The sequence below is a fragment of the Plecotus auritus genome (genome assembly GCF_963455305.1).
Source record: "Plecotus auritus genome assembly, chromosome: 2".
Taxonomy (NCBI): domain Eukaryota; kingdom Metazoa; phylum Chordata; class Mammalia; order Chiroptera; family Vespertilionidae; genus Plecotus; species Plecotus auritus.
The window spans coordinates 171253460-171279525 of NC_137771.1; the positions used below are offsets into that span (position 1 = coordinate 171253460).

At 43.9% G+C, this 26066-nt stretch overlaps 1 protein-coding gene across 26 annotated transcripts in view; it reads left to right on the forward strand.

Moving 5' to 3' along the window:
- Positions 1 to 26066, forward strand: part of KALRN (kalirin RhoGEF kinase) — a gene marked incomplete at both ends in the record, with an annotated part of 667375 nt that overhangs the window by 363911 nt on the left and 277398 nt on the right. For 20 of the 26 annotated variants that reach the window (XM_080657248.1, XM_080657225.1, XM_080657253.1 and 17 more), the window contains 3 exons: positions 6299 to 6507; positions 9759 to 9933; positions 22810 to 23005. In XM_080657248.1, coding sequence (XP_080513374.1) covers positions 6299 to 6507; positions 9759 to 9933; positions 22810 to 23005 — 580 coding nt within the window. The remainder of the gene's footprint in view (positions 1 to 6298; positions 6508 to 9758; positions 9934 to 22809; positions 23006 to 26066) is intronic. The other 6 variants (XM_080657227.1, XM_080657228.1, XM_080657234.1 and 3 more) reach the window with 1 other exon arrangement.

Below are 26066 nucleotides of genomic sequence, written 5' to 3' on the forward strand. Positions count from 1 at the left end.
CATTATTAGGTAGGCAGAATTGAGCATCCTTGGATAGTGTGGTGAAGAAAGAACTCCTGTGGTTTGATCTTTCCATATTGTATTTAATACCTCTCAAGACCTGCCACCTCTCAGACCCTAGTAAGTGTGAGTCCTATTTGATCCTGGGCCTAATAACTTGTAACTCCTTCCTCTTGACTTTATAGGCAAACTTCTGGCTTTTTACTCAAAGCAAGACTAGTAGCCAAATCTACAAATCTGTTAGGGAATTTGGAATTGCTATGGTTGTTTTTCCCTCTTACAGTAAATAGAGTGAATGGGTGATCTTCCACTCAGTTTTACTAAGTGACGATGGGTGGTATTGGGGTTGCTGGTAAATATTGTCATAAATCCTTCCTGCCGAGTCATGGTTAACTCCTTCCTTCTCTCCTCCTTTCTTTTCTTCCTTCATACCTAACTACAGTTATTTGCTGAGTTTTTCTTGAGTGCCAATGTGTAATAGAATGTCATTGTAGGATGTAATTTTGAAGGAATTAAAGCCCCCTTTATAGGAGATTTCTGAGCAGGAACTGCATATCCATCTTCATAAATGATGTAAAACCTAGAATTCCTAGGACTCCTCAGGCTGAAGTTCATAATTTTACTTTTGCCTACTTCCTACATCAGAAGATTTACTCTAGTTAGGATCAGAGAGAAGACGGAAGAAAGATATGAGAAAGATACCCTCCAGGCTCATTTCTTCTGCAGGTTTTAACTACCCACCCACTCTGGAACCAAAACTAAATCTGTCTTCCATGGGGAATGATGGCCTCAAGGACAACACAGCTTCATTCCCTATTTCTACTGCCAAATGCCATGGTGTTTATTTAAAAAACAAAAGCTGGTAGTCAATGCCAAAGAAAAACAGTCTCTTCAAAATGAGGGCAGCGGTGGTTCATGCTGTGGAATTGGTGCTCCTTCAACATCTCCAGGGGTCAGTCTCGTGGAGCAGCGATGGCGGCCAGAGCTAAGCAGCAGCCAGTCTGCAGGAGAAGTAACATCACCTCTTTTCTTAACCACTCATCCATAAGCCTTGTGGTTTCTATAAACCTCCCTCCCATGTCCCCTGCTTCCTGCCTTTTCAGTGGCCCTTTTCTCAGGCTGCCTCACATGCAAGCATGGGCTGGCCCCTCCTGAACTCACTGGTTTCACTCTTAAAGCTAAGCTTCTGCAGGGCATTGAAAGGCTCCCTAAACTCTACCCCCCACCAAGGCTCTGGAAATTCTCAAATTAGGACCATTCTTTTGGATGCAGATATTTTTGGCCACAACCATATGTGTTCTTTGAGAGAAACACCACATGAAGCCATCTCAGTGTATATGTCAGCAGGGACCAAGCAATCATTGCCAAGCAGAGAGCAGAGTCCTGCACGAATGGGGCACAGCACAGGTGCATTTGATCAAGAAGAGGGGGTCTGGAAACAGCTGAAACAGGATATTATTTCTGGGGAGCAGGTGGGTTGATGGAGAAGGTGCAGGGCTAGCAGAGGATAAATAGGAACCAAATTGGAGAAGAGGAGGAAAAACCGTGTGCTTGCTGCTACCAAGCTCCCTCCCTCACTCCATAATTTTACCTCGTTCTGACAATTATTAGCTTGTGATGGCTTGAAGTGAGGATCATTCTGACAGGATCTCACTGGTTGCCTGCTAATTAGTAAATTATTAATGGAAGTGGCTCTCTTATTTGGAGTCTTTTCAAAGCAATCGAGGCATGTTCTCCAGGGATAAGTCAGATGGACACATAAAGGGAAAGAGGCCGATAGGACATTCAGATAGTAGAAAATTATAGCCTAAGAAATGGACAATTGTCCCTTACTCATAGTTTAGTGACAATGATGTTTATTTCTGTCCACTTTATGCATCTGAGTCTGCAATTTAAGTTTGCTGCCACCAGGGGGTGACTGTGTGCATATGGTTCCCTGGAATTGCAAGTAGCTTTCTACTCAAACTTTCCAGGTTGTACTAGTGCAGCCGTGGGCAAACTACGGCCCGCGGGCCAGATTCGGCCCGTTCGGCTGTTCTATCCGGCCCACGGAGCCAAAAGAGCGGAGGGTTCTCTTGCTCTCCCCTCCGCTCCTTTACTTTGAATTTATATTAGTTCACACAAACACTCCATCCATGCTTTTGTTCCGGCCCTCCGGTCCAGTTTAAGAACCCATTGTGGCCCTTGAGTCAAAAAGTTTGCCCACCCCTGTACTAGTGTCTTAACTTGTCAGGGAAGTCCGGTACTCACTGAAGTCTGGTAATAGTGTCTTTACACAGTTACCCTCAAACTGGTGCTACACTGTCTGGACTTTCGATGTCTTGATGTCAAAGCCGTGAGTGCAGTTTTTCAGTTTAGGGAGGCATCTCTGTTATTGCCTCCATCTTTATATCAGCTTTGAAGGGAAACCATAGCATGTGAGAGCTAAAAGAGACCTTAGAGACAAGCTAGAAAAACCACACACATGCACACACTCACTTCATCCTATATAATAAAAGGCTAATATACAAATAGACCGAACGGCAGAACGACCGGTTGCTATGACGCACACTGACCACCAGAGGGCAGACACTCAATGCAGGAGCTGCCCCCTGGTGGTCAGTGAGTTCCCACAGGGGGAGCGCCACTTAGCCAGAAGTCAGGCTCATGGCTGGCAAGCACAGCGGTGGTGGCGGGAGCCTCTCCCACCTCCGCAGCAGTCAGACATCTCCCAAGGGCTCCTGGACTGCAAGGGGACGCAGGCCGGGCTGAGGGGACCCTCCCTCCCCCGAGTGCACGAATTTCACACACCGGGCCTCTAGTTTTAAATATGAAGTAATTGAAGTAAAGTTGTTTTCCCCGGGTCAGAGAACTACCCAGACAAGGGCAGAATCAAGAATTATCTTCAGTAAATATCAATTCTATTCGAGAACTCCTTTCCCTCTGGGCTTTTTGTTTATTTGTTTTGTTTTGTTTACAGAAGGGAAAATAGAGAAAGATGTCAGGGACCTTTTGTCTCTAGTGCCTTCATCTCCTTCCCTGTCTCTGAGACAAATAGTCTTCCATCACTAGCCATTTTGACATTTTATTCTCTTGAAGGTAGACCTTCCTTTCCTTACCAGTCTGCTAACCACTGGGCTGTGCAGCAACTGGTCCTGTACTTGCTTGTTTATCTCTTAGCTGGTTTTCCTCAGCAGAAGGTTTTAACTATGGGAGACAAGAGTTTCTTTATAAAGTAGTGGAATATAGAGACAGAAATCTGAAAAGTCAGTTCCAATTCATTAATCAAAGAATATTTTGAAGGAGGACACTTTTTTCTGATGATACGGACTTGAGGTCAGTAGGTGTTCTCAGATATCCCTAGTCTTTTTTTTGTAACTCTGACATCTCGTTGTTGTTGTTGTTTTAGCAGTTTTTGTCTTTGACTGTCCCTACAATTTAGCTGCATGATCACCAGGAGGAGGAGTGTCATGAGTCATGGTGGATTTCCTGAGGATAGAATGACACTTTCTTCCTAGACCTACCTTCCCTCCCTCCTTTACTTCCTTCCTTCCTTCCTTCCTTCCTTCTTTACTTCCTTCCTTCCTTCCTCTCTTTATTCTTTTTTTCCCCCCATTAGAAATATCTGAACTTTCCAGTCTCTAGGCCAGGAGTGGGGAACCTTTATTCTGCCAAGGGCCATTTGGATATTTATAACATATTCATGGGCCATACACAATTACAACTTAAAAAATTAGCCTGCTATACTTGGTCAAACATTTAATTAACTCACCCCTAATGCCTTGGCAGGCCCAGACCAAATGATTTCATGGGCCTTATACAGCCCTCAGGCCAGAAGTTCCCTACGCCTGCTCTAGGCTTTCCTTAGACATCCCAGGACAAAGCAGCAAAAACAGAAAACAGAGGCCCAGCTCAGTCTAGCATATTGAAGAACCAAATCCATTGTTGATCTTTTACCAAATCCAAAATGAAGGAGTACTTCAAACTTTCCCTCTGCCTGCTATTCTCTTGACGGTAGACCTTCCTTCATACCAGAAAGTGTGAAGTAGCTTTAAGCTATAGTCACCAATATCCTGAAGTCCTGATTTCATACTAATTTGAAATAAATACATTCATCCTTGTAGGAATATGTATCTCAGCTTATATGTTCTGAAAAACTTGTTTTGTGTTTTTATAACAAAAAGCTTATTTGTAAAGAAAATAAATTGAACTAATTACAACCAAATTGCCAGCAGCTAAATGATGGGGGCTCTGAATAATAATAATTTGGTTATAGCTATCATCACAATGCTACAGGCTTATTAATAAGGCTATATGTTTATTAAAAGCATTAATAATAAGTATATCATTCAATCCTAATAATCTTTGAAGTAAGCAGGTTCTTATTCTCCCACTTTGCAGATTATGAAACTGAGGCTCAGAGAGGTTCTCACCTGTCTAGGAAGGACACTCTATACTGTTATTCTCTACCTTCAGGGCTTATTAATCTTGTTAATTCATCTTCTTCTCTCTCCTGTCTAAAGAACAAATAATAACTTGTCCAAAATGTGAAGACTATTTTTGTCTATTATTTCTTTTCTTGCCTTTTATTACAGAGGCCATACCATGATTTCCCATACTAAACCAAATAGATGAAATAATATTCTCAAAGTGGGTATTTATCTATTTTTTAATTGATTTCAGAGAGAGGAAGGAGGAAGAGAGAGAGAAAAATATTGATGTGAGAGAGACACATCAATCAGTTGCCTCCCATATGTACTCTGACCAGAAATTGAACCCGTGACCTTTTTTGGTGTAGAGGATAATGCTCTAACCAACTGAGCCACCTGGCTGGGGACTTATCCATGTTTTTAACTTACAGAAGGTTAGAACCAGAAAGTAACTAACAACTTCATCTTATGCTTTTCCCAACCTATTTTACACATGAAGCCATGGCGAGCAAGGGGATAGCAATTTACTCAAAGGCAACACAAGTTATGGGAAGAACGGGAGCCAAAATCTACATCTTTTGACTCCATCTATCAGTTTCTCTCTCTCTATTGTTTTCCGCCCCCCACCCCCGACCCCACCCCCACCCCGGGTAGAGCCCTGAGCTTATCTTTCTTGCTAGCCAGCTGAAGTGTTCCTGTTTCTAAGCAAACATCTGACTCATCTTTCCTTCCATCATTTATGAAAGTGCTCAGCAAGGGTAGTTAGAAGTGGAACACTGTGGCAGGCCACTGAAGACCTAGTTTCAGTATGAGGATGAACTATCAATAAAAGAGTTTTCAGTAATTCAGTTCAACTCTCCATCATTCCCAGTGTGTATTCTGTTCAAAACACTGTACCAAGCTTTTTTTTTTTTTTTTTCCGTTAATCCTTACCCAAAGATACTTTTTCCATTGATTTTTTTTTTTTTTTAGAGAATAGAAGAAAAGGAGGGAGGGAGAGCAGGAAAGAAAAAAACATCCATGTGAGAGAGACACATCAATTGGTTTCCTCCCACATGTACCCCAACTGGGGCCGGGGATCAAACCTGTAACCCAGGCAACATGTCCTTGACCGGGAATTGAACAGGAGACCCTTCAGTGTGCAGGCCTATGCTCTAACCACTGAGTGTAGGCTCAGTGGCCAGGGCTACACCTAGCTATTTTAAACTTGTCTGACTAGTAATATTCTGACTGCATTTCATCATCTCGAATATCATGGGGGAAATATACTTATTTAAGATAAAATACCTCTTTTAGCATTCAAATTTCTAACCAACTAGCAATCCCACAAAGAACAAAATGATTTAACGCAGCATATATTTCCTTAATTAGGCTTCATTTGGTTCTTATTGAGTATCACAGTCTTCTTTACATGTTTGCAAAATGGTGATAAATTTCTAGGAATTGACATGTAGCTGCCTGGAGGAAGTGTGTGGAGCCCTCCCTTTCCTCCTTTCTAAAAGATAAAATAGTGTTTGTTCATCACAGTTTCCTGTTCTTCCCAGCCTCTCAAACATAAGTGATCTCCCTGCTCTAAGACCACCAGTTTCCCTGAACCACAAGGAAGCTAAGCCAGGGGTGCCTCCCATCCTTAGGGAATGCAACACTAACAGGGTAAACTTAGCAAAGATGGGTAATGAATATCAATGTAGAAGCACAAACCAACCCCTAAGTGTGCTGAGGAGGACAGTCTGACATTGCTCTGATGAGGTGAAGGTAGGTTGCGTGGCCCCAGTCCGACTTTCTTGCCCTTGCCCTTGCCCCAGCCCTGGCCTCTCCTGCCCTTGCCCTTGCCCCAGCCCTGGCCTCTCCTTTCTGCCCTGAGTGGAGTCTCTGCCCTCTCCCCACAGTTGTGGACATGGATGGAAGACCTTCAGAAGGAGATGCTGGAAGATGTCTGTGCAGACTCGGTGGATGCGGTCCAGGAACTGATCAAGCAGTTCCAGCAGCAGCAGACCGCCACTCTGGACGCCACTCTCAATGTCATCAAGGAAGGCGAAGACCTTATCCAGCAGCTCAGGTCAGCGCCTCCCTCCCTGGGGGAGCCCAGCGAGGCCAGGTCAGCACGGGCGGTGCTTTCCAGTGGGAAATGCCTCAGACTAGACACGAGATAAGTCATGTCCCAGTCTTGGCTCAGCCACAACCAGCTTTGTGGTCGTGTGTGATCTTCAGTGTCTCCATCTGTCCGATATAAAAATGCCTGCACCATATGCAACTTGAGTTTAAAATGAAAAAGTAAACAGAAAAGCGCTCATCTTCTAAAGCGTTGTCATTCATGATGTTGTTCAGCAAGCAATAAGTAACATAAGTACAACAGAAACTAGCAAAACTGAACAGAAAAGCAAATAGCACCTTCATTAAGAATTATAGCATATTTAATCACATGGAGAAAGGGCCATCAGCAATATAGTGTTCTTTGGATCCTGATCTCAGGCTGAACCCTGAACTCCAGTGCCCGAGTCAGTAAAATGTGACCCAGAATGGTTGGCTTTGGCCCATGTGGAGTGTGTGGTGGTGTCCTGCTCTGTTCTTCGTTACCCACTTAGAACCTTTCCACCATTCCTTGCTGCCCAGATAACAAAAATCTTCCTATGTCAACATAAACTAGCATAACTCATAAGAAAAATCTTGTCCAAAACCTCATATTTATTTAGAATCATTCGCACCATTGCCTCCTTTCTGTTGGTGTTAACATCTAGTTTCCTGCTCCTGTCAAGGGCCCTGACTCAGATACTGTGTCATGAGGCCTGGAGCAGGCCCTCAGCAGCCAGCGCTGTGCCCAGGTGCTGTCTGAATGGGTTTTGATGGTGCTAATGAGGCCTGCCCGCAGGGACTTGTTCCTATCCCAACATCACTGAGTGCCGGGACCTCTGCCAGCTCCGGACAGAAATAATCTCATCAACAAGTCCCAGCCAAGCCAGGGCCTGAGGGAATGACTTCAAGTGAGAGGGCTTTCCCCTATATCAATTGTCTAATTGAATAAACAATGAGAACTTATCTTTCAACGTCCCTGGCATGTTTTTCTGTTGGAAATTAATTATTTCTACTCTAAATATGCACACGAGATGTTCTGAATCTTGCTGTTGCATACTAACAAGACAGTCTCTGTCCCTTGATCCCTAGATTCATCTTCATGAATACATAACACATGACAGTTTTGTCTGCTTACCTAGGAAACTCCACTGTTCCTTCTTCTGAAGAAAATTACAAATAGCAGGCAGGCACTTCACCTCTCTGGGTCTCAGCTGCTTCATCTATGTGATTAAGGGGCTCGCTCTAGAACTGTCAACTCTGAGATTTTGTGATGGCTTTGTGTTTTCTCTCCCAATATTTTCACAAGCTTGGCTGACTTCAATCTCTGTGGGGCTGGGTTTGTGGAGATGCCACTTGCTCTTAACAACTGCCAACTTGCACCATACCTAAGAGCGGAAGGCTACTCAGAGATGGTGGAGGCAATGACGTGGCCGATGCCAGTTCCACAAGTTTAAGTTCCATGGATTTCAGAGAGAATCATAGGCGTGTGACCAAGACCCACTGGTGACCATGTATTCCCCGCCCGCCCCGCCCCCCTTCCCCTCCCTCCCACCTAGCCTGACTTTAGTCTGATAGCAAGACCAGGCAAACAGAAAAAGGAATAAATGATGCCTAGTGGGCCTTGGCTGGCTGCCTCACACAGACCAGGCACACATCTTCTGTAGGTCTGGTACTCGTCACTGAAGTCCCTAAGGCGGCTTCTCATCCTCTCTGTGATTCCCAGTGAGTGTGACACTGACATCATTGCTGTGCAGAATGGTCAGAAATTATGCTTTTCCTTCTGGAAGGTGTGTAATGTAGAAAGGCTGAGAAGGATTGTCAGAAAGAATGGCCACATCCTCCCAATAGCAAAGCTCTCAACAAGTGCATAATGCGTAGTATGAGTACATCTCTATGTGCCTTGTGACTGGGAGTGTCCACGCAATGGTGGGGTTCATGCCCAAATAGGCTAGGGCTAGGAGGTAGAATTGGGAGCTGTCTGAATGATAGAAGGAGAAGCTCTTATGCTCCCTTCAGAAGCAGGTAGTCTGAGCTCAGATACCACTGCTTCTGAGACATACACAGACGCAAAGGCCTGGTTTTCAGAAAGCTTGCTGATGAGAGGATTCAGAACTAATGATTTCCCCCTTGTCCTCTGACTTCTTAAATTGTATAAGAAAGCAAGATGTTGCAAGATATTGAATGTGCCCATTTATTTCAAGTTTTAGGGCTCCAGCTTACCCAAGGCCCTATGGGATGTTACCTTCTTAACCTCCAGTTCTCCTATTACAGTGATCTCTTTGGAGGTCTCCACCATCTCACTTCTCGGAGCAGGTCAATGTGTTTATCTCATGGTTCCCTTCTACAATCTGTGACTCCCCCACAATACTTCTGTATAAACTCAGAGAGTGTACCCCTCCCATCTTCCTGGCTAGATTCCACCTTCTTCTAATGCCCAAATCAGAACCCATCCTCTTTGAAACCTTGTTGCTGTCCCAGCCTCTTGTGCCCTTCCCTCTACTCTCTCCAGTTGGGCCAGTGCCCCAACCAGCACCTGATATTTCACTTGTGTACTTTCAGGAGTAGCAGTAGTCCATACAGCACGTACCTGATCACAGAGCACGTTCACATACACTGTCTTGTTTGACAGCAAACTGTGAAGTGAGCAGGGCAGGGATTATTAAGTTCACTTTACAGGAGGCAACTGGGGTTCGGGGAGGTCATTTCCCAAGGCCACTAGCCCATGTGTGTCAGAGTGGGGACGTACTCCAGGCTTGCAGCCTCCAGGTCCCGTGCTATCTATCTACAGCTTGGAGCCTATGTGAGGACACCAGCCTGTAACCTGGCATGGCATTATAAAGTGGGTGAATAATATTGGCAGCCATGGTCTTACTTTAACAACAACCCTGGGAAGTAAAATTAGGAAGAGTTTTTTTATTTTATGTCTTTAATGTGTCAACTCTTATGCATTGTGTTTAATGTGTCCACCTTATGCATGTGTGTGTGTGTGTGTAAAACTATACATAGTAGAGTACACATATGCATGGAATCATTCCATTTCTCCAATGTTTTATGCTCTCCAAGACGAGCTGCTGTGCTGTGAACCCTAAAGAGAATGCATGTGTCTTTGGTTCACCTACTAAGCAGATGGTGCCTGGCTCTCAGCAGAAGTTTGATAAATGGCTGTCACTTGAGTAACAGCTGATTCCCATCCACCTTGTTCAGAAGAGGAAGGCCCCCTGTTCTCTATCACTTCTAACATACAAGGCCCCTCCCTCCTCTCCCCCTCTGCCACAGGGACTCGGCCGTGTCCAACAACAAGACCCCCCACAGCAGCTCCATCAGCCACATCGAGTCGGTCTTGCAGCAGCTGGACGACGCTCAGGTGCAGATGGAAGAGCTCTTCCATGAGCGGAAGATCAAGCTGGACATCTTCCTGCAGCTTCGCATTTTTGAGCAGTACACCATCGAGGTAGAACTAGTGGGGGGAACAGTGGGAGGGGGCTATGGAGAGCGCGGGGAGGCCTGCTAATGGCCTGCTACCTGGCCAAGGGCGCTACCTCAGGGTTGAGGAAGGACGTGTAGTCTAAGGAGAATGGAAGGATTTTGCATCAAGGATACATTTATAGAAATCAACAAGATCTCATTCCGCCTTGTTTTATTCCTCCGTCCCTCTCACCCCCGCTGCCCAGTAGAGCTCCTCTGTTTTACTGACTGGGGATAGCTTCATTGAGGAGGTTTTGGTTGCTGTGCTTTGGATGCTTGGTACTTTGGTTCCTGAAAGGCCATGGAGTTGGCTGTGTGGGGCTTGAGGTAGAGTCCTGGAATTCTTATCGTCATGAGTAAGTAGGTGTTAAAATTAGATCTTCTCAGTTGATGACTGTACGTCAGAGATAAGCTGACATCTGTGTGACACCCAGGATGGAAGACCTGTGTCCTCAGTTTGCTTTCTGCTTATTAAGAAGGTAAGTCTGTGCTCAGGCCATTTGGTGGTCATCACACAGCCTCCTCGGTTCATTCTGAAAGGTCAGAATTGGGTGTTCTGGTATAGTAATGTCCCCTTCGTGATACTTGTTAATAATGTCGGCCCCGAACAATATCCACCATTTGTTTGTTTGTTTTGAGTCAGTAACTAAAGCCAGGGCAATAGGGTTTCTGGGGTGTGGAAAGTATCAGACACTCAGGTGCTTTGTCCTTCTCAAGGAGGTGGAGGGTTAGGTTAAAAGCACTGTCTTCTCTTTGCTTCCAGCTGATGTGGCAGAAAGGAAATTCAGTTCTCTACCCACCTTTATAAAACTTTGTTTTCCATTTCTAACATCTTTTCCCAGTTGGGGCTTCTGGGTGTCTGGGACTGATCTTTCCAACAATAACTGTGGAAACTTCCTTGGAATGGGTTTGGAAGGAAAATGCCTTTTTTAAAGTGGAGAGCTCCAATATCCCATCCCAAAGAGGACCAGAAAACAGTTCTGGCAACAGCTGCCCTTTTTTTCAATCCTGACCTCAAAAATGTTTATATTTAGAATAGAAACTGTGAAAGACAAGCAGTCCTTCCTGTCGCTTCCTCTCTTACCATCTTTCTCTTCTCATAAACCTAATACTCCTGCCTCCCCAGAAGCCACTGCTGTTTCTTGCTTCAAGATTTCCTACTCTAAAGGTTCCTTCTGGGCAGTGTGGGACAAAGGAAAAGATTGAAGTCTTTAAATGTGGATTTAAACTATCCTTTCAACTTACCCTATAAATTTAGTTGAACTTATTTATACTTTGTATTTTTAGTTTATTTTGAATCTACACTCAAAAGGATTTCAGGTGTCAAGTAGTATTAACCATATATTGAAAGAACAATTTAAATGCCAATGGAAAATTAGAGATACTGGCATGCAGTAAAGAGTGAATAGGGAGGACTTCATAGAGGCAGGGTGACAAAGACAATAAAGACGGGATAGAGGGGTGTGAGTTCTGAGTCTGGTAATTGGGAGTGAAACTCACAGAAATAAAGAGGTTGCATTCGCTTGCAGTGATGTAGACCCCAGGCACTCCCATGGTCCCTCCTCAGTTCGTTTCGCCTGTAGAGAGTGAACACATCTGAACTCATCCAGGGAGGACCACGTTAGCAGGTGTGGTGATTTTGCTGTTGTGTTCTTTATTTACTCTCCTGTCGTTCCAGGTCCACATCAAAAAATGCTTAAGGGGAAGGAAACAATCTGAGAGTTGGGTGTTTACATGTTATTTCATTAGATGGCTATGGTTTTGAGGTCAGGGTTGCTGATTTATTTCCAGAATGCATCGTTTTCTTTGCTTTGCCAGGGACTTCACACCTGACATCAGCTGGAGGCGTCACAAGGATGTGTTTGCCTGCAGTGATTCTGGGAAAATCCATTTTCACTTCTGAAAAAGAACCCAAGTCTATGCGAAAAAAATATATATATCCTTTAAAAAAAACAGCTAGCTGTAAATCAAATGGATCTTATTTAAATGTTGCAATAGGGGAGTTTGACATTTAAATTATGGATTTGCATTCGTCAGCCTCCATCTGTACTAAAATCCCCCTCCCGCCCTGAAGCCCGGACAACTTGGACCGCTGGTTGTGGATGCTGTAGAGAAAAAGGGGAGCCATAGTATGAGGGCCGAATAAAACAAGAGAGATAAAAGTGGTGATGAGGCTCTGCACCCTCTGGATTAGGCAGTGAAGGGGTCTCGTTCCCCGTTTGGGATGTGGCCCAAACCTTGGGGAAATGCTGCATTTCATCCTAGATAAAATCCTGCCAAACCTATGGAAAAGCTCTGCTTGGAGTGAGCTTGTCAGAAGTGATTTTTAAGGGTGATGAGATTATTTCAAATTCCAGCTAGTGTTTCACTGTGGGGATGAAGAGCAAACGTCCAGAGAAGTTTCAGAATGTGAAACCGAGGGTGGTTTCTGTAATGAGACGTGTCGGCGCTGACATAAGGCAGGCAGGGCTGTCACTGCAGGGCCAAAGCTGTGTTCCCCCCTAAAGGAGAGACTCTATGGACATACTCTGAATTCCTCGGGATTACCCAAGAAAACCAGAGCAGGCCTGCTCCCCCGACATCTGGAGATCTAAGCCAGGCTCCTTAACCATGTCACTGATGGCTGAAATGGGCTAATTAATTTAAGAATTAAGGGAGTATTGGAATTGCTGCACCAGTCTCCTCCTGTCCGTAAGAAAGGTGTACATGGCTCCCACAATGTAACCTGGGACGAGGCCATAGTGAACCACCAATAAGCGTGAAACTCTTCCCAAATGGATTCAGCAAACGTTCGAAAACCAGGACTGCAGCTGCATTCCTGCCATACCTTTTTAGGCACCTATAGATGGTCTATAGAGCCTTTTCCTAGAGGGTCAGCCTCCCTCTATGAAAAACATTTTATATAAAATGGTTATGACAAAAGAGACGCTTCACCAAATACAAGTAATGTTTATTTTGTGATGGTAGGAATATGGATAGTATTTTCTTGTTTTTGATGCTTCTGTGCATTGCAAGTGTTCTACAGTTAATCAGAATAATCAGAGAGAAATAAAAAATATTTTTAGAAGCAAGAACAGTCCAGTGGTCTCCAAACTCTTTGGATTATGCAGCCTCTCAATAAAGTAATTTTGAACTTGTGCCCCCCTATCTATGCATATGAAATAGTGTATAAATTATACATGTCTTACATCACTGACTACTAATCTCAAAACTCAATGTGCCCTTAGGGCAAAGTTCCACTTCGTCATTATAAGTTGTGGTTCCATACTTCAAATCCTCTTCTGGATCATTTCCAGTTATGTGTTTGGCCTGGTTTCTTCACAGATCTGATTAGATTGTCGGTGTTTCTTTACCTCATCATGTGGCCGACAAAGAGTTCAAAGTTCTCTTGTGCTTTCATGATTAGTGTTATCTGCAAGCTGCCATCTTTGAGGAATCTTGTTGAGCCATGTGTCTTTTAGCAAAGGTTAGTTTAGTTAAAACTAGATAGTAGATCAGTCCATTTAACTGGACACATGAAAAGAACAATAATTTGAAACGTGATGAAAGCAACTGAACAAATGAGTCACAGTCAGCCCCTCTGCAGTGGGGCTCTCCTCCCCAACTCCGCCTCCCCGCATCCCTGAGGAGGCCAGCCCTCCCCTGTCCCATCATCCGCAGGTGGTCGGACAAACTCCATCTACCAGTGAAAGTTCAGGGAAATGGCCGATCATTTTTATTGCTTTGATCTAATAGTATGCATGCGTATAACACACACACACATATATATATGCATATGTATAGACAGAGAACTTTTCTCGCTGTTAACAATGGATAATCTTGAGCATCCCTTGGGTGGTCTCACCTACGTTGGAGAGGACTAGAAATGACACCAAGAAAGACACTCCACACGAGGGTATTTTATGAAAAATGGGTCACAGTTATGGTGTTCCTTTTAAATCTCTGACTCTGTAATTACAAAGTTTGCTCAGTGCACCTGAAAATTAATCTGTACAATTAACCTGAGTGAGGAATAGAATAGCCAACCCTAAATCCATAGGATCCACATTAGGACAAGTTGGGGCCAGGCTGAGGCTGGGAGAAAATGGCCTTCATGAAAGAAAATTCTGGCCCTATCTGGTTCGGCTCAATGGATAGAGTGTCAGCCTACAGACTGAAGGGTCCCAGGTTCAGTTCCAGTCAAGGGCACATGCCCAGGTTGTGGGCTGGATCCCCAGTAGTGGGCATGCAGGAGGCAGCCAATCAATGATTCTCTCTCATCATTAACGTTTCAATCTCTCTCTCCCTCTCCCTTCCTCTCTCTGAAATCAATAAAAATGTATTAAAAAAAAGAAAAGAAAATTCTTCCTGGAGGAGAGCAAACTGATTGTAATTTACTGGTGGTCTCAACTCTTCAATTGGTTGTATGCAGAGGCCCCCTTAGCATTTTATATTTGAAAGAGATTGCTCAATCAACCTTTTATCTGATAGAAATTCAATTCAATAAACATTTAGTGAGTGCCTACTGTGTACCCAAAACTATGTTGGGCATTGAGGATACAGCCCCTCGCATCAAGGGACCAGTTGGGGAGAAACACAGGAACCCAACCATCGTACTATATGAACATTCTATGAAAGGGAGAGGCTCGCAGTTTGATGGAACATGGAGGCAGGAATGCCTAGCTCTATCCAGCTGCTCACAGAAGGTTTCTTGAAGAGAACTCACCTAGAGGACAGGTACGAGTTGGTGGCCAGCATTGGCATCCCTGGAGGATGCCCCCCAACCTCTACCAGATTGTTTCCAGAGCTCAGAGCAGGGGGTGGGGGGAGAGGAGAGACAAGAGGGAGCTCAGGATTTCTTCACCATTCTACACTTTGGTCCTGGATCTGCTCTCTGGAAAAACAGGACAAATCTGTTCCGTCTTTTATTTGGCAGCCTGAAAATGTTTTAAAGTGGTCGTCATAGGCCTCTGTTCCTTTATCTGAAAAATGTTAGGATTGTATAAGTTATTTTCTGCAGTCCCCTCCGACTTTAAAAAATTTGATGACTGTTTCATCGTCAGCCCTTCTCTGTGGTACATATTTCCAATTTATTTACCTCTTTCTGAATGTGCACAGTTTCCAGACACCTGACTCCCCTGGTTACCTGCTGCCGAAGGGACTCCAGTTAGCTGCGCCTGGCTTACTAGACACACACCTGCATGTGGCGTGTTCAGGACACTGGCACCTCCCAGTGTAGCCCAGGAGACAGGAGCCTTTTCAGTGACTTCATCACCAGTCTTGTTTAGGCCTATGCTCTCTTAAAAACTGCTGGTTGTCTTTTCAATGTAATTGCTTCGAATATGCTGACTTTCTTACTAACCTAAATGAAAGCTTTTTATATATTTTCCTTCTCAAATTTTACTTCTTTTTTTTTTTTTTCTGCCCAGTTCTTCAGCCTATCAAAATACATTTAATTTATTATTGCTATAACACTGGCCATTCGAAATATTGACCAGGTTAGATGGGGCTTCACTGTTCTCCTGTGACACAGAGCCATTGGCTGCACAGCCATTCTGTCGACTGAGTCATCGAAGGGCCACATCATCGAGTCCAGTTTCAGAACATTTTCTTCCTTGATACAGCATGAGAATCTGCAAAGCCTTGCTGTTCTCCATGTGGGTAATATACCACAAATCCACCAGCATAGTAACTGTATCAAGAGAGAAAACAAGGTCTGTTTGTGACCAGTCTTTGTGAATCCCTCCTAGAGATCACTGTAGCATTTTCTAAATGTGCCTCAGATCCTTTGAGAAGGAAACACAGAATAAATACACTAAAGTAAACCAAAATCTGCACAAAACATTTATTTATTTGATAGTCTCCTCTAGACTGTTATCAAATTGATTTTTCAGGATCATTGGGGGTTTCCCCTCCCACCTTCATTTTTTTTAAGGATTCTTCATACAGCTTTATCATTCTGGAAAATCGCATGTTTTTAGTAACTTATTAAAGATCCCTGATGGAAACTTTCCTATCACTCTGAAATGGGGTGGGTCCAGGGCCGAAGACCTGAAGTCAGGTTACATTACCAAGTTCAGATGCTCTGTGCTTCTCCTTTCTGGTAGGGATGCAGGGCATTCAGCAGAAGGACACGAGGTAAGCTCCAGTACTAGGTGTTTAGCTTACAGGGGAGAAAATAATTCTGACACTGAGGCATTCATAAGCACTAGAATGAGTGGACAATAGATGTTGTAGGAGCTCTTCAACAAAGGGAGGGCTTTAGAAAACAGAATAGATTCCCACAAGCCTCACACTGATAAAGAAGCAAAGATGACAAAATAACCACTCAAGATCAGTCATGATTATTTCAGAGATCTCAGCTTTAATCATGATGATAATGAAGAAAAGAACATGAAACTGGTCATAAAACTTATTCAGTTATCCAAATGATACAATTGGAATAGAAATTAGGTGGCTGAACATTGGAACTCATCAACTACAGCATGTAGCAATATGTTCTTACATTATGTTGCCAAAAACGAAAAACAACTCAGTGTATTTCTTTCCTGCCAAGTCCTTTTGCTTTTCCAGAAAATTCTTGTTATGTCCCCCAAAGGTCTTCATAGAGCTACATAAAGAAATATTTTAACTCTTTAGAAGGATTACATATTTCTAAATTAGGGAAATAGTATGATATACCTTTAAAACAATCTACATTAGAATTCACTGATTTCATCACTTTGTAAATCAATTAACAGAAAAGAATTTTACATTATATTCTTAGACAAGAAGAATAGATGACTATGGCAATTCAGCTTATTTTAGTTTTATAGTGGTAACCTATATCAATATACAAACCCATTATAGATAAATAGTCCTTCCCATGCAACGGACTGTCTCTCTTACTGCAATATGTCTTTCCCTACCATCCACAACGTGTAGGTCAGTGCAGAATATTTAGCTCTCACTTTTCTCATCCTAGTAAAAATAATGACATCATAAAACAGAAATATGCTCATTTTGAGTTGATAGTCCATGAATTTCAGAGCAATCTCACCACAATTAAATGCCTTGGACCCTTTCTCCCACTCTTAGTTGGAATGGGTTTGGACCTTAATGTATGTAACATATGGGATAGATATACACATATGCATATATTACACATATATAAACACACACGCACCATGTGCTGAGAGACATTATGGCACAGTCATCAAGTATGTAGTGTTTTGAGTTAGCCTGCTTGGGCTTAAACCTGTTTCACCAACTTTACTAATTGTGTGACCTTAGACAAGTTACTTAGTTTCCTCATCTTAGAAATGGGGATGAGAATAATAATTCCTGCCCCATAGGGTTATTAAGGATTTAATGAGTTAATACATAAAATATTTTTAGCAAAGCTCCTGGCACTTAATCAACACTTAATACATTGTAATTGGCATTGTTATTATTATTCAAAATATATTTTCATATCTGTATTTGCTTCCATATTTTAAGCAGTTAAATAGCCATCATATTGTTCCCCATTATTTCTCTCTGACTTGGTTTCCAGGTCACAGTGGGGAACCCCTGAGTGCTCACGCAGCTGCTGTGAGAAGCAAAGGCATTGCTCCTGCTCTACCTGGGGCAGGCTACACTTCTGTCTGCTGATTCACCCCTCCCAACACTCACACCCTAATATCATATTGCAGATGTGTCTCCTGCTCATGAAAATGCTCCTAAGGGTTCAGAAACTTCTAGATAGGTTAGCATTACCTCTATCCTAAGTGATCTGGCAGAGCCAGCATGAAAAAAAAAACAAACAAAAAAAACCACAAAACATACCAAACTCTTAAACAAAAATATCCTATTGGGGGAAGGCGGTGTGTTTTCTTACAAGGGTAAATTATTCCTGGCATTTATAAATGGCCACAAACACAATTTATTGATCTATTCAAGGAACACATGATTAATTTAAAAGGTTCATGTGAAATAAAGAAAATGGAGTTATTATGAAGGTTGTTTTTCTTTTAAGAATAAAACAGGAGAATGATTAAATACACACTTCTCCGAAATGAGAATAATTAAAAGAAAGCTACCCTCAGAACCAGTTCTTGGACCAGCCTTATTGATATCACACCATGGTCAAGAGCACTGCACTTTGTATGTAGTTGGATGCTCAGCTGTGTGACCATGGGGAAAATGAACTGACTTCTCTGTGTCTTAGTTTCCTGCCAGAGTTGCTATGAGGATTTAATAAAAGAAAGTTAGTCAAATTCTTAACACACTGTCTACACTGGAATACATGCACAAGGTAGAATTTCTTTTTCCATTGTGATCATTATCACGAGCTGAAGAAAAGGACTACACAGTGAGATTTCCAACTTTGCAGGTGATAACAAAGAGCTGAGTTAATGGGAATAGATCACAGGAAGTGGGAAGAGAAGGGGCAGGTGGGTTTTGATACAGACAGGTATAGAATAGAACATTGGGAGGGGAGAAGTTAAAGTGTTCTCTACATAGAAATATTGGGAAAGACCCAGAAAATGGGAAGAACCAATGGAAAGGGCTTCCTGAGACCAGAGCCCAGGGCAGCTGCTAAGCCAAGTCCCTGGGGTTAATTTTTGGCAGCAGAATGCTGGATTCAGTGAATCTTGTCTGGCAGGAAAGCCTTGGGCTTCGTTTTGGTGTGAGCCTTCCCATTTCCCACTGCCTCTTACCCTTTATAAATAAATTTCTGTTTAGCTCCTTCTCTGATTTCCCTTATGGCTGTGGCTCTAGAGTAGACAGTTGTTAGAATAGAAATGTTGCCAGTGTATCTCTCAAAGAGGTCATTGTACCCTAACATGCCAATTAATTCAGGGGAGCCAGGGAGAGAGAGGCCACTGGAGCCAAGAGTGAGTGGGCCAGGAGCTGAGGAGTTAATTGAGTGGAAGGAGAAAGCAAAATAGGTTGATTAAAAGCTGAATTCCCTGTGGGCACCTGTGTTCTTTCATTTATTTGGTTCAGGCCCTAGTTTCTGCCCTGAACAAATTCTTCCAGGCTTCTTTTCCAAATGGAGTTAAGTCATCAAATTCATTCCCAGTGCCAGTTTTTCTTTTCAGAGTCTTATCTCTGTATTGACAAACTAGCCCCTGCCCCATGTGATGAGATAAGCCAGGGATAAACATCTGGTCTGGGGTCATTTCATGCCAGAGAGGTTACTTTGAAGGCAGTGAGAACTCGAACAGACAGACAGGAGGGCATTTCAAGGCCATTGGACTAGGAAGGGAGACTGGAGAGGGCAGAGCTAACTCGCAGGGTCAGTGAGGAAAGCAGCTCACTGATTAGTTCATGTAGTAAGTGCATGAGATGAGGCTGGAAAGCTAGCAGTAGGTAAGTGTCAGGGTTAAAAACAAATTTGTTCCTTAAAAAAAAAAATGAGTGCCTGTTATATGCCAGCCTTGTACCCCAAAAAGAAAGTAGAGAGAAGGAACTCAATGAAAGAACATTCCTTGAGCAAATAGAAAATACAGGGTATCCCCCCAAAATGTATACACACTTTGAATAACTATTAAACCCAATTGGTTAAATCTGAAAGAAACATCAACTGAGCTATTAGTTCAAATGTGTGTATACATTTTTGGGGACACCCTGTAGAAAAGAGGCTAATTTAAATTCCAGCAAACATTAGAAATACACAAATCAATCAGGAAGAAGAATTACACAAATCAGACCATTACCAGGCTCTGGGCATCAGTGTGTGGGTGGAATGGGAAGAGAGAGTCAGACACAGAGTAAAGAGCATTTAAGTACAGGAAGGGCGGCTTAGGAGTCAGGCGTTCTGCTGAGTAGTTCCTTGGAATTCATAGTCTTCAGGCCTCATAACAGATTCGAGCCCTCTATTTATTGGCGTCAGGTGGTGAGGGTGGAGGAAGATAGGGAAGGGGAGAAAAAGAATATAGAAACAGTGGATATAGAATGTGGACATATTTCACATTTGGGTTACATGCAGATTCTCAAGATACCAGACCTCTGAGCCTCTCTATCCCAACAAGCTCCTCTGTTTTGCTCTGCTCCTCCCCGGGAACTCGACCTTTCCCTCCACAGATCCTGGCCCTGGGATCCCTCTGGGATCTTCCTACAGCAAACAGACCTGTCATAGACTCCGTTTTATGGAAACAAAACAGAAGCCAAAATGGGAAAGGAAAGCAGGCTCTTCCTTTCATGCTTTTTGTCTTAGTTTTATTCTAATTTCTCTTAGTTTGTAGACAAAGAAATGGACTAAAAATTTTGTTTGGGCTATTTTCAATATATTATCTGATAAAAGGCTTATATCCAGCATCTGTTAAAATCTCACAAATCTATAATCAAAACATAATTATCCTAGTTTTTGAAAAATGGGCAAAAGACTTTAAAAACACTTTTAAAAAGTAGATACAAATGGCCAATAGCATATGAAAATGTGGTCACCATCACTAGTCATCCTAAAACCATGAGCTAGCACTTCACACTCTCCTACATTTAAATAGATTCATAATATCGAGTGATGGTGAGGATGTGAGCAATTGGAACTTTCATACATGCCCATTGGGAATGTTCAGCAAAGACCTACCCTATGACTCTACAATTGCACTCCAAGGTAACTCTAAGAGAAAGGAAAATCTATGTCCATAGAGGCATTTGTGTAAGAACTTTCACATCAGCCTGATTCATAATATCTAAACACAGGAAACAACCCAAAAATCCATCAGCCAGAGACTTGATAAACAAATTGTGGCACATCTAAACAACGGACAGCAGTAGCGAGGAATGAACTACCGATACACACAACCTGGATGCATCTAAAATACAGTGTGTTGAACACAGGAAGCCAGACCTAAAAGAGTATATACTGTGATTTCATTTGAAATCCAAGAATAGGCTAAGCTACGTCTGTGATATAAATCATAAAGCTGTACCCGAGTGGGAGAGGGTGGGGCACAAGTGGACTCCTTAGGGTGATGGAAAGGTTCATATTTTCTTTGGTGATGGCTACATGGATGCATAACATTGTCACAACTCCTAGAACTAATGCTTAAAATACAGGGTGGGGCAAAAGTAGGCTTACACTTGTGAGTACACAAAACAGATTTAATCTTGTATTATTATTAATTATTGTATTATTTTCCTTGTGAACAACTGTAGACCTACTTTTACCCCACCCTATATGTGTATTTTATTGTATATAAGTTATATTTTAACTTTTTATATATAAGAAGAAAAACATTTATAAGCCTAGTAGTCTATGTAAGCCTATTCATTTATAAATCATCTCATAAGTTATGTCATTTATCTGTCTTCTCAGTTTAATTCCTTTCTCTAGTTAGAGAATGAAGTGCTTTTCAAAGATGAATACAACAAAAACCTGTTTTGCCTGTCAACCTGACCCTCAAGCTTCCCATGATAAGTATAGACTAGGTTTGCCTGCTGAGCCCAATGGAACCCTTTGTTGACCTGTAAAGATGTGGGGGCATGAGGTGGTGTTTTTATACAGTTCCCCCACCTCTACGTCAAAGACAGCGGTACACTTCCAATGAAGAAAGGTCTTACTGTTACACAAAGAATGGAAACCAGTGTCCCAGAGAGCAGCCCCTGGTTCCTCACTGCTTGCCTTTCCCCACCGAGTCGCATGGCCCCAACCCAGAGGGAAGAGTGCCACCTCCCACTGCCTCCAGCTGGGCTTCTCCTTCCCTTTGTCCCCATGTTGCTGGAGCTGCAGCTCTTGGTGATGGGCGGTTATGTTGAGTGCCAGCTGCCGCGAGGCCAGCATCGTGAAAACCACTAAGCTGGGCTCTGGGGGGTGTGCTTGGGCTGCCTGGGCCAGACTCTGGCTGTTCCATCCGGGATGAGGCTTTCACTTTCTCTTCTGGGAACGGGGTGACAGTCCCTGTGCCATTGCCTTCTTGGGGCTGCTGAGGGGGCAACACAGGAAAACAGACCTGAAAACCATGTTAGAAAAGTTTCTACCTGCTTCACATGCCAGTGGGATTATCACCCAGTTCCGTACATCTGAGTTCCTGCTCTGGGAATGATGGCAGCGTTTGCAAAGGAAGTGTAGGATCTGGACTCTGTGCAATCACCTGTTTGAGAGTAGGTGAGGGGGAGCCACATGAGCAGAGGTGTCAAGCACTAACAGATTAGCAAACTCATATTGAGACAAAGTTTCCATTCGTTACATGCTTCCGTGTTTATTAGATTCATCAGTGCCTTTCAGTAGAGTATAATCTGCTTGGATTCTGTAGCTGTACTACACATTTCCCCTTGTACAGTCACCATCTCCGGGTGTCAGCCTTTGTAATAGAGGGAGAGAACCCGCACAAAAGAACACGGGAGCCAGAGGAAGACCCCAGCTTGGATGGACACCAACTCTCATTGACTGTGTAACCTCAGGCCACTTGCTGGGCTTCTCCAGCCCTCAGTTTCTATTTCTTGAAAAGAGCTAGGCTTAATCCTTAAGTTCTGAGGACGCTCCAACGATGAGATGTTTTAGGGTAGTTGTGTGGCGTGGTGGAAAAAGTCTTTGCAGTCAGTAGATGACCTGAGCTCCAGCCTTGGGTCTGCCCCTTGTGAGCAGGGTGAACTCCGCAGGGCATTCCACCTTACTGAGTGAGCAGCTTCCTGTCCTCCAGGGCATTGCGCTCAAACTGGATGGAGTACTAAACACTTTATAAACCATAATTCATCATACAAACGTCTCCTGCTATTCCACTGCTGCTGCAACACACTTTCAAAGGCATGCATGCATGAGTGTGTGGCCATGTTGCTTAAATGTAGTCTAAGAGTCAAAGAGATGCAAAGCCGAGACTGATCTGAGAGTCAGGTTAGTTAATAAGGCTTGGGATCCATGAGCTTAGCAGCCTTGTGGACCAGCAAGCCTGAACTGATGGTTGTTCCCTCACAGGTGACAGCAGAGCTAGACGCCTGGAACGAGGACTTGCTCCGGCAGATGAACGACTTCAACACGGAGGACCTAACGCTGGCCGAGCAGCGGCTGCAGCGCCACACGGAGCGGAAGCTGGCCATGAACAACATGACCTTTGAGGTCATCCAGCAGGGCCAGGATCTGCACCAGTACATCATGGAGGTCCAGGCCTCAGGTAGGCAACCTGTCCCAGCCTTGTTCTCCTGACAGGGAGGTGATGAAAACAAGAACACCAGCTTGACTCCAACGCACCCTTCCACTCTGTTCATTCATTTCATTCCTACATACGGGTATAAGGAACGATTTTTGCCCCCATTTTAAAGAAGAAAAAAACTGAGCATGAGAGCTGAAATAACTTGTGTGGGGCTGGCCAGTTAGGCTGTGGTAAAGATGGGACTAGGACCAGGCTCTCCTGATGCTGTGGAGAGAATGGGGAGAAACCAGTGGTAGAAATTAGCACAGATTCCAAAAAAAATGGTGGCCTGGAAAAACAAACCAGATGGGCTCCAAAAGCAGTCTTCCATCCCTGTGAATCTATTCAAATGTATAGACGTCTGCTATCCCACCCCCTATGACCCCCCCACACACACTCTCTCGTGCCCTGTCCTCCACCCCCAGGGCTGGCTCCTTGTCTCCAGTCCATGCCTCTCAGAGTCCTGTGTTTTATCACTGGTCTGTGCATGAGTGTAAGAAGTGCTGATAAAAATTTATGGCAAGGTTGTATAATTTTATAACTCCTCAAAAAAACATGGTCGAGTTACCCAGATTTGACTTCTTTTTCTGCTCGGGATTTATTCACTACTCTAGAAATGCACGCAACCTGACTGTTATACCTCCAGACCAGCCTTTGTTGTTAGAACTGAAGGGAACCATCACAGTCCCTAGTCCAATGAGCCTAGAAAAAGAAACCACTCATGTGAGCACATACCATTGGAGTGCTAGAACCCAGGCCTGTACACCCAAACCCACCCATTGCCCTCCTCCCCCTCACCCCTTCACCCTTGTTGGCTCAGGTTTCTTACGCTCTTAAAGGGGCAGACACAGGCTCAGGCCACCAACTCTTTAAAGCACTGTTGGTCCATATCCCTGTTGATCATGAAGAATATTTACAAGCATGGGATTGTTAGGCGGATCTTAACAATCAAACTTAACTTTAGGGTACTGTTTCTTTTAATGACTTGAAGGAGTACATACCAGCATTCAAAGGAACTTCACTTCTAACCAGAGGAGAGACACCTAGTAAATTCTACTCACTTCGGTCAGCGTGATGTTTCCTTGAATTTTCGTTTGTGTTGTGAACAGATCTGTTTAGAGGTGTGCAGACTGTGCCTCTTCATACAGCCCCAAGAAGGGTCATTCACATTGTAGTCTATCTGCTGACTGTTTTATGACAATGCCTAGGCCCCACACCCGAGCTACTCTGATTTAACAACCTCTGAATGGGCCTTGGGCATCAGCAAAAGCTCCTCAGATGATTCCACTGTGCAGCCAGGGCTGAGACCACTGCTTTTCATGCAATGGTTAAATCACAACAGCTGATATCTATGAAATGAATGCCCCAAGTCATAGTCGTCGGCAAACTCATTAGTCAACAGAGCCAAATATCAACAGTACAATGATTGAAATTTCTTTTGAGAGCCAATTTTTTTAAACTTAAACTTCTTCTAACACCACTTCTTCAAAATAGACTCACCCAGGCCATGGTATTTTGTGGAAGAGCCACACTCAAGGGGCCAAAGAGCCGCATGTGGCCCGCGAGCTGCAGTTTGCCGACCACTGCCCCAAGAGACTCCCAAATGTGGCTCCCAGATCAGCAGCATCTGAGGACTTGTTAGCAATGCAAGTTTAGCCATGGCTGGTGGGCTCAGTTAGTTGGCCATCATCCCATGCACTGAAAGGTTGCTGGTTCGATTCCCTGTCAGGGCACATGCCCAGGTTTCAGACTCCATCCTCACTAGGGGGTGTGTAGAAGGCAATTGATGTTGCACTCTCACTTCAATGTTTCTCTCTCTCCCTCTTCCTTCCTCTCTCTCTCTCTCTAAACATCAATAAAAAATATTTTTAAAAAATGAAAGTTTAAAAGCCCATCCCTAGGACCTATCACATCAGAATCTCTTGGGGTTGGGCCCACCAATCTGTATTTCCAAGCCCTCCAGATAATTCTGATGTACTGTTGCCAGTCTAGGTCCTTGCTACTCAAAGTGTGGGTTCTGGACCAGTTGTTGGCATTGTTGAGCACTGATTAGAAATGCTGAATTCCAGGCCTTATCCCAGACTTAGGAATCTGGATCTGCATGTTAACAAAATCTCCAGGTAAATCATGTGTACATGACAGTTTGAGAAGCCTGTACCTTTTCAAGGCCTTATAAGGGAATGGGGGAAACTGAGATCCTTCCTCTGGACTCAGGGTTTCACCCTATGGCTTGCCCTCATGATGTTCACAATAGCTGGCTATCCAGCTGAGAGAATGCAGACACAGTGCCTAGGAGAGAGGCCCGGGGAGCGACGCCCTACAGGGATGTTCACTCTTCATCCCTCAGTATTGATGTGTCTGGCAGGAGGGAGCTTGTCTGCCTGAAAACCTGTGGCACTTAGGACCAGGGTTCTGGCATGACCTGCGGGAAGCCCACTTCTGTGCCAAGAGCCAGGTATCCATGGTAACAGGAAAATCTGCTGGGAGCTGGCAGTCCCTAAAGACTGCTTAAGATGGCGGGGGGTAGTTGTACTGGTGGCCACCTTAACCATGAGGGCTGCGTGGGTGAAAACACCCCAGGCAGATGGGCTGCCCACCCCCACAGTATCCTGTTCTAGAAATGAGCTTTGTCAAAAGAGGCTGCATTGGCCTGTTCAGGCCTCTCTGCTGGGGCTGGCTGTTCCCCTGCTCCTGCTACATCTAGCTTCTCAGTCTGACATAGCCCAGGAGGCTTCCTGGGGAATGAATCCAGGGGTTTCAGGGACACTCACTCTGATGCAGAAAGCCTGGTCCCGCGGAGGAGGCAGCTATCTCCTCTCTGGCTGGGGGGCAAGAGGGCAGAGTCATGTCAGAGCTGGGAGTGGGGTGGGGGAGGTTGGGGTGGACCCAGCTGGACCCAGGTGGCCAACGGATGTAGGACTTGAGAGACGCAGGACTGAGGCAATAAGGGGCTTGGGCATTTATGATGTACATCTAATGAGCTATGTTTGAACTAAAGGTAAAATAAACTGTTACATTAGAAAAAGGATAATAAGCAAAATTA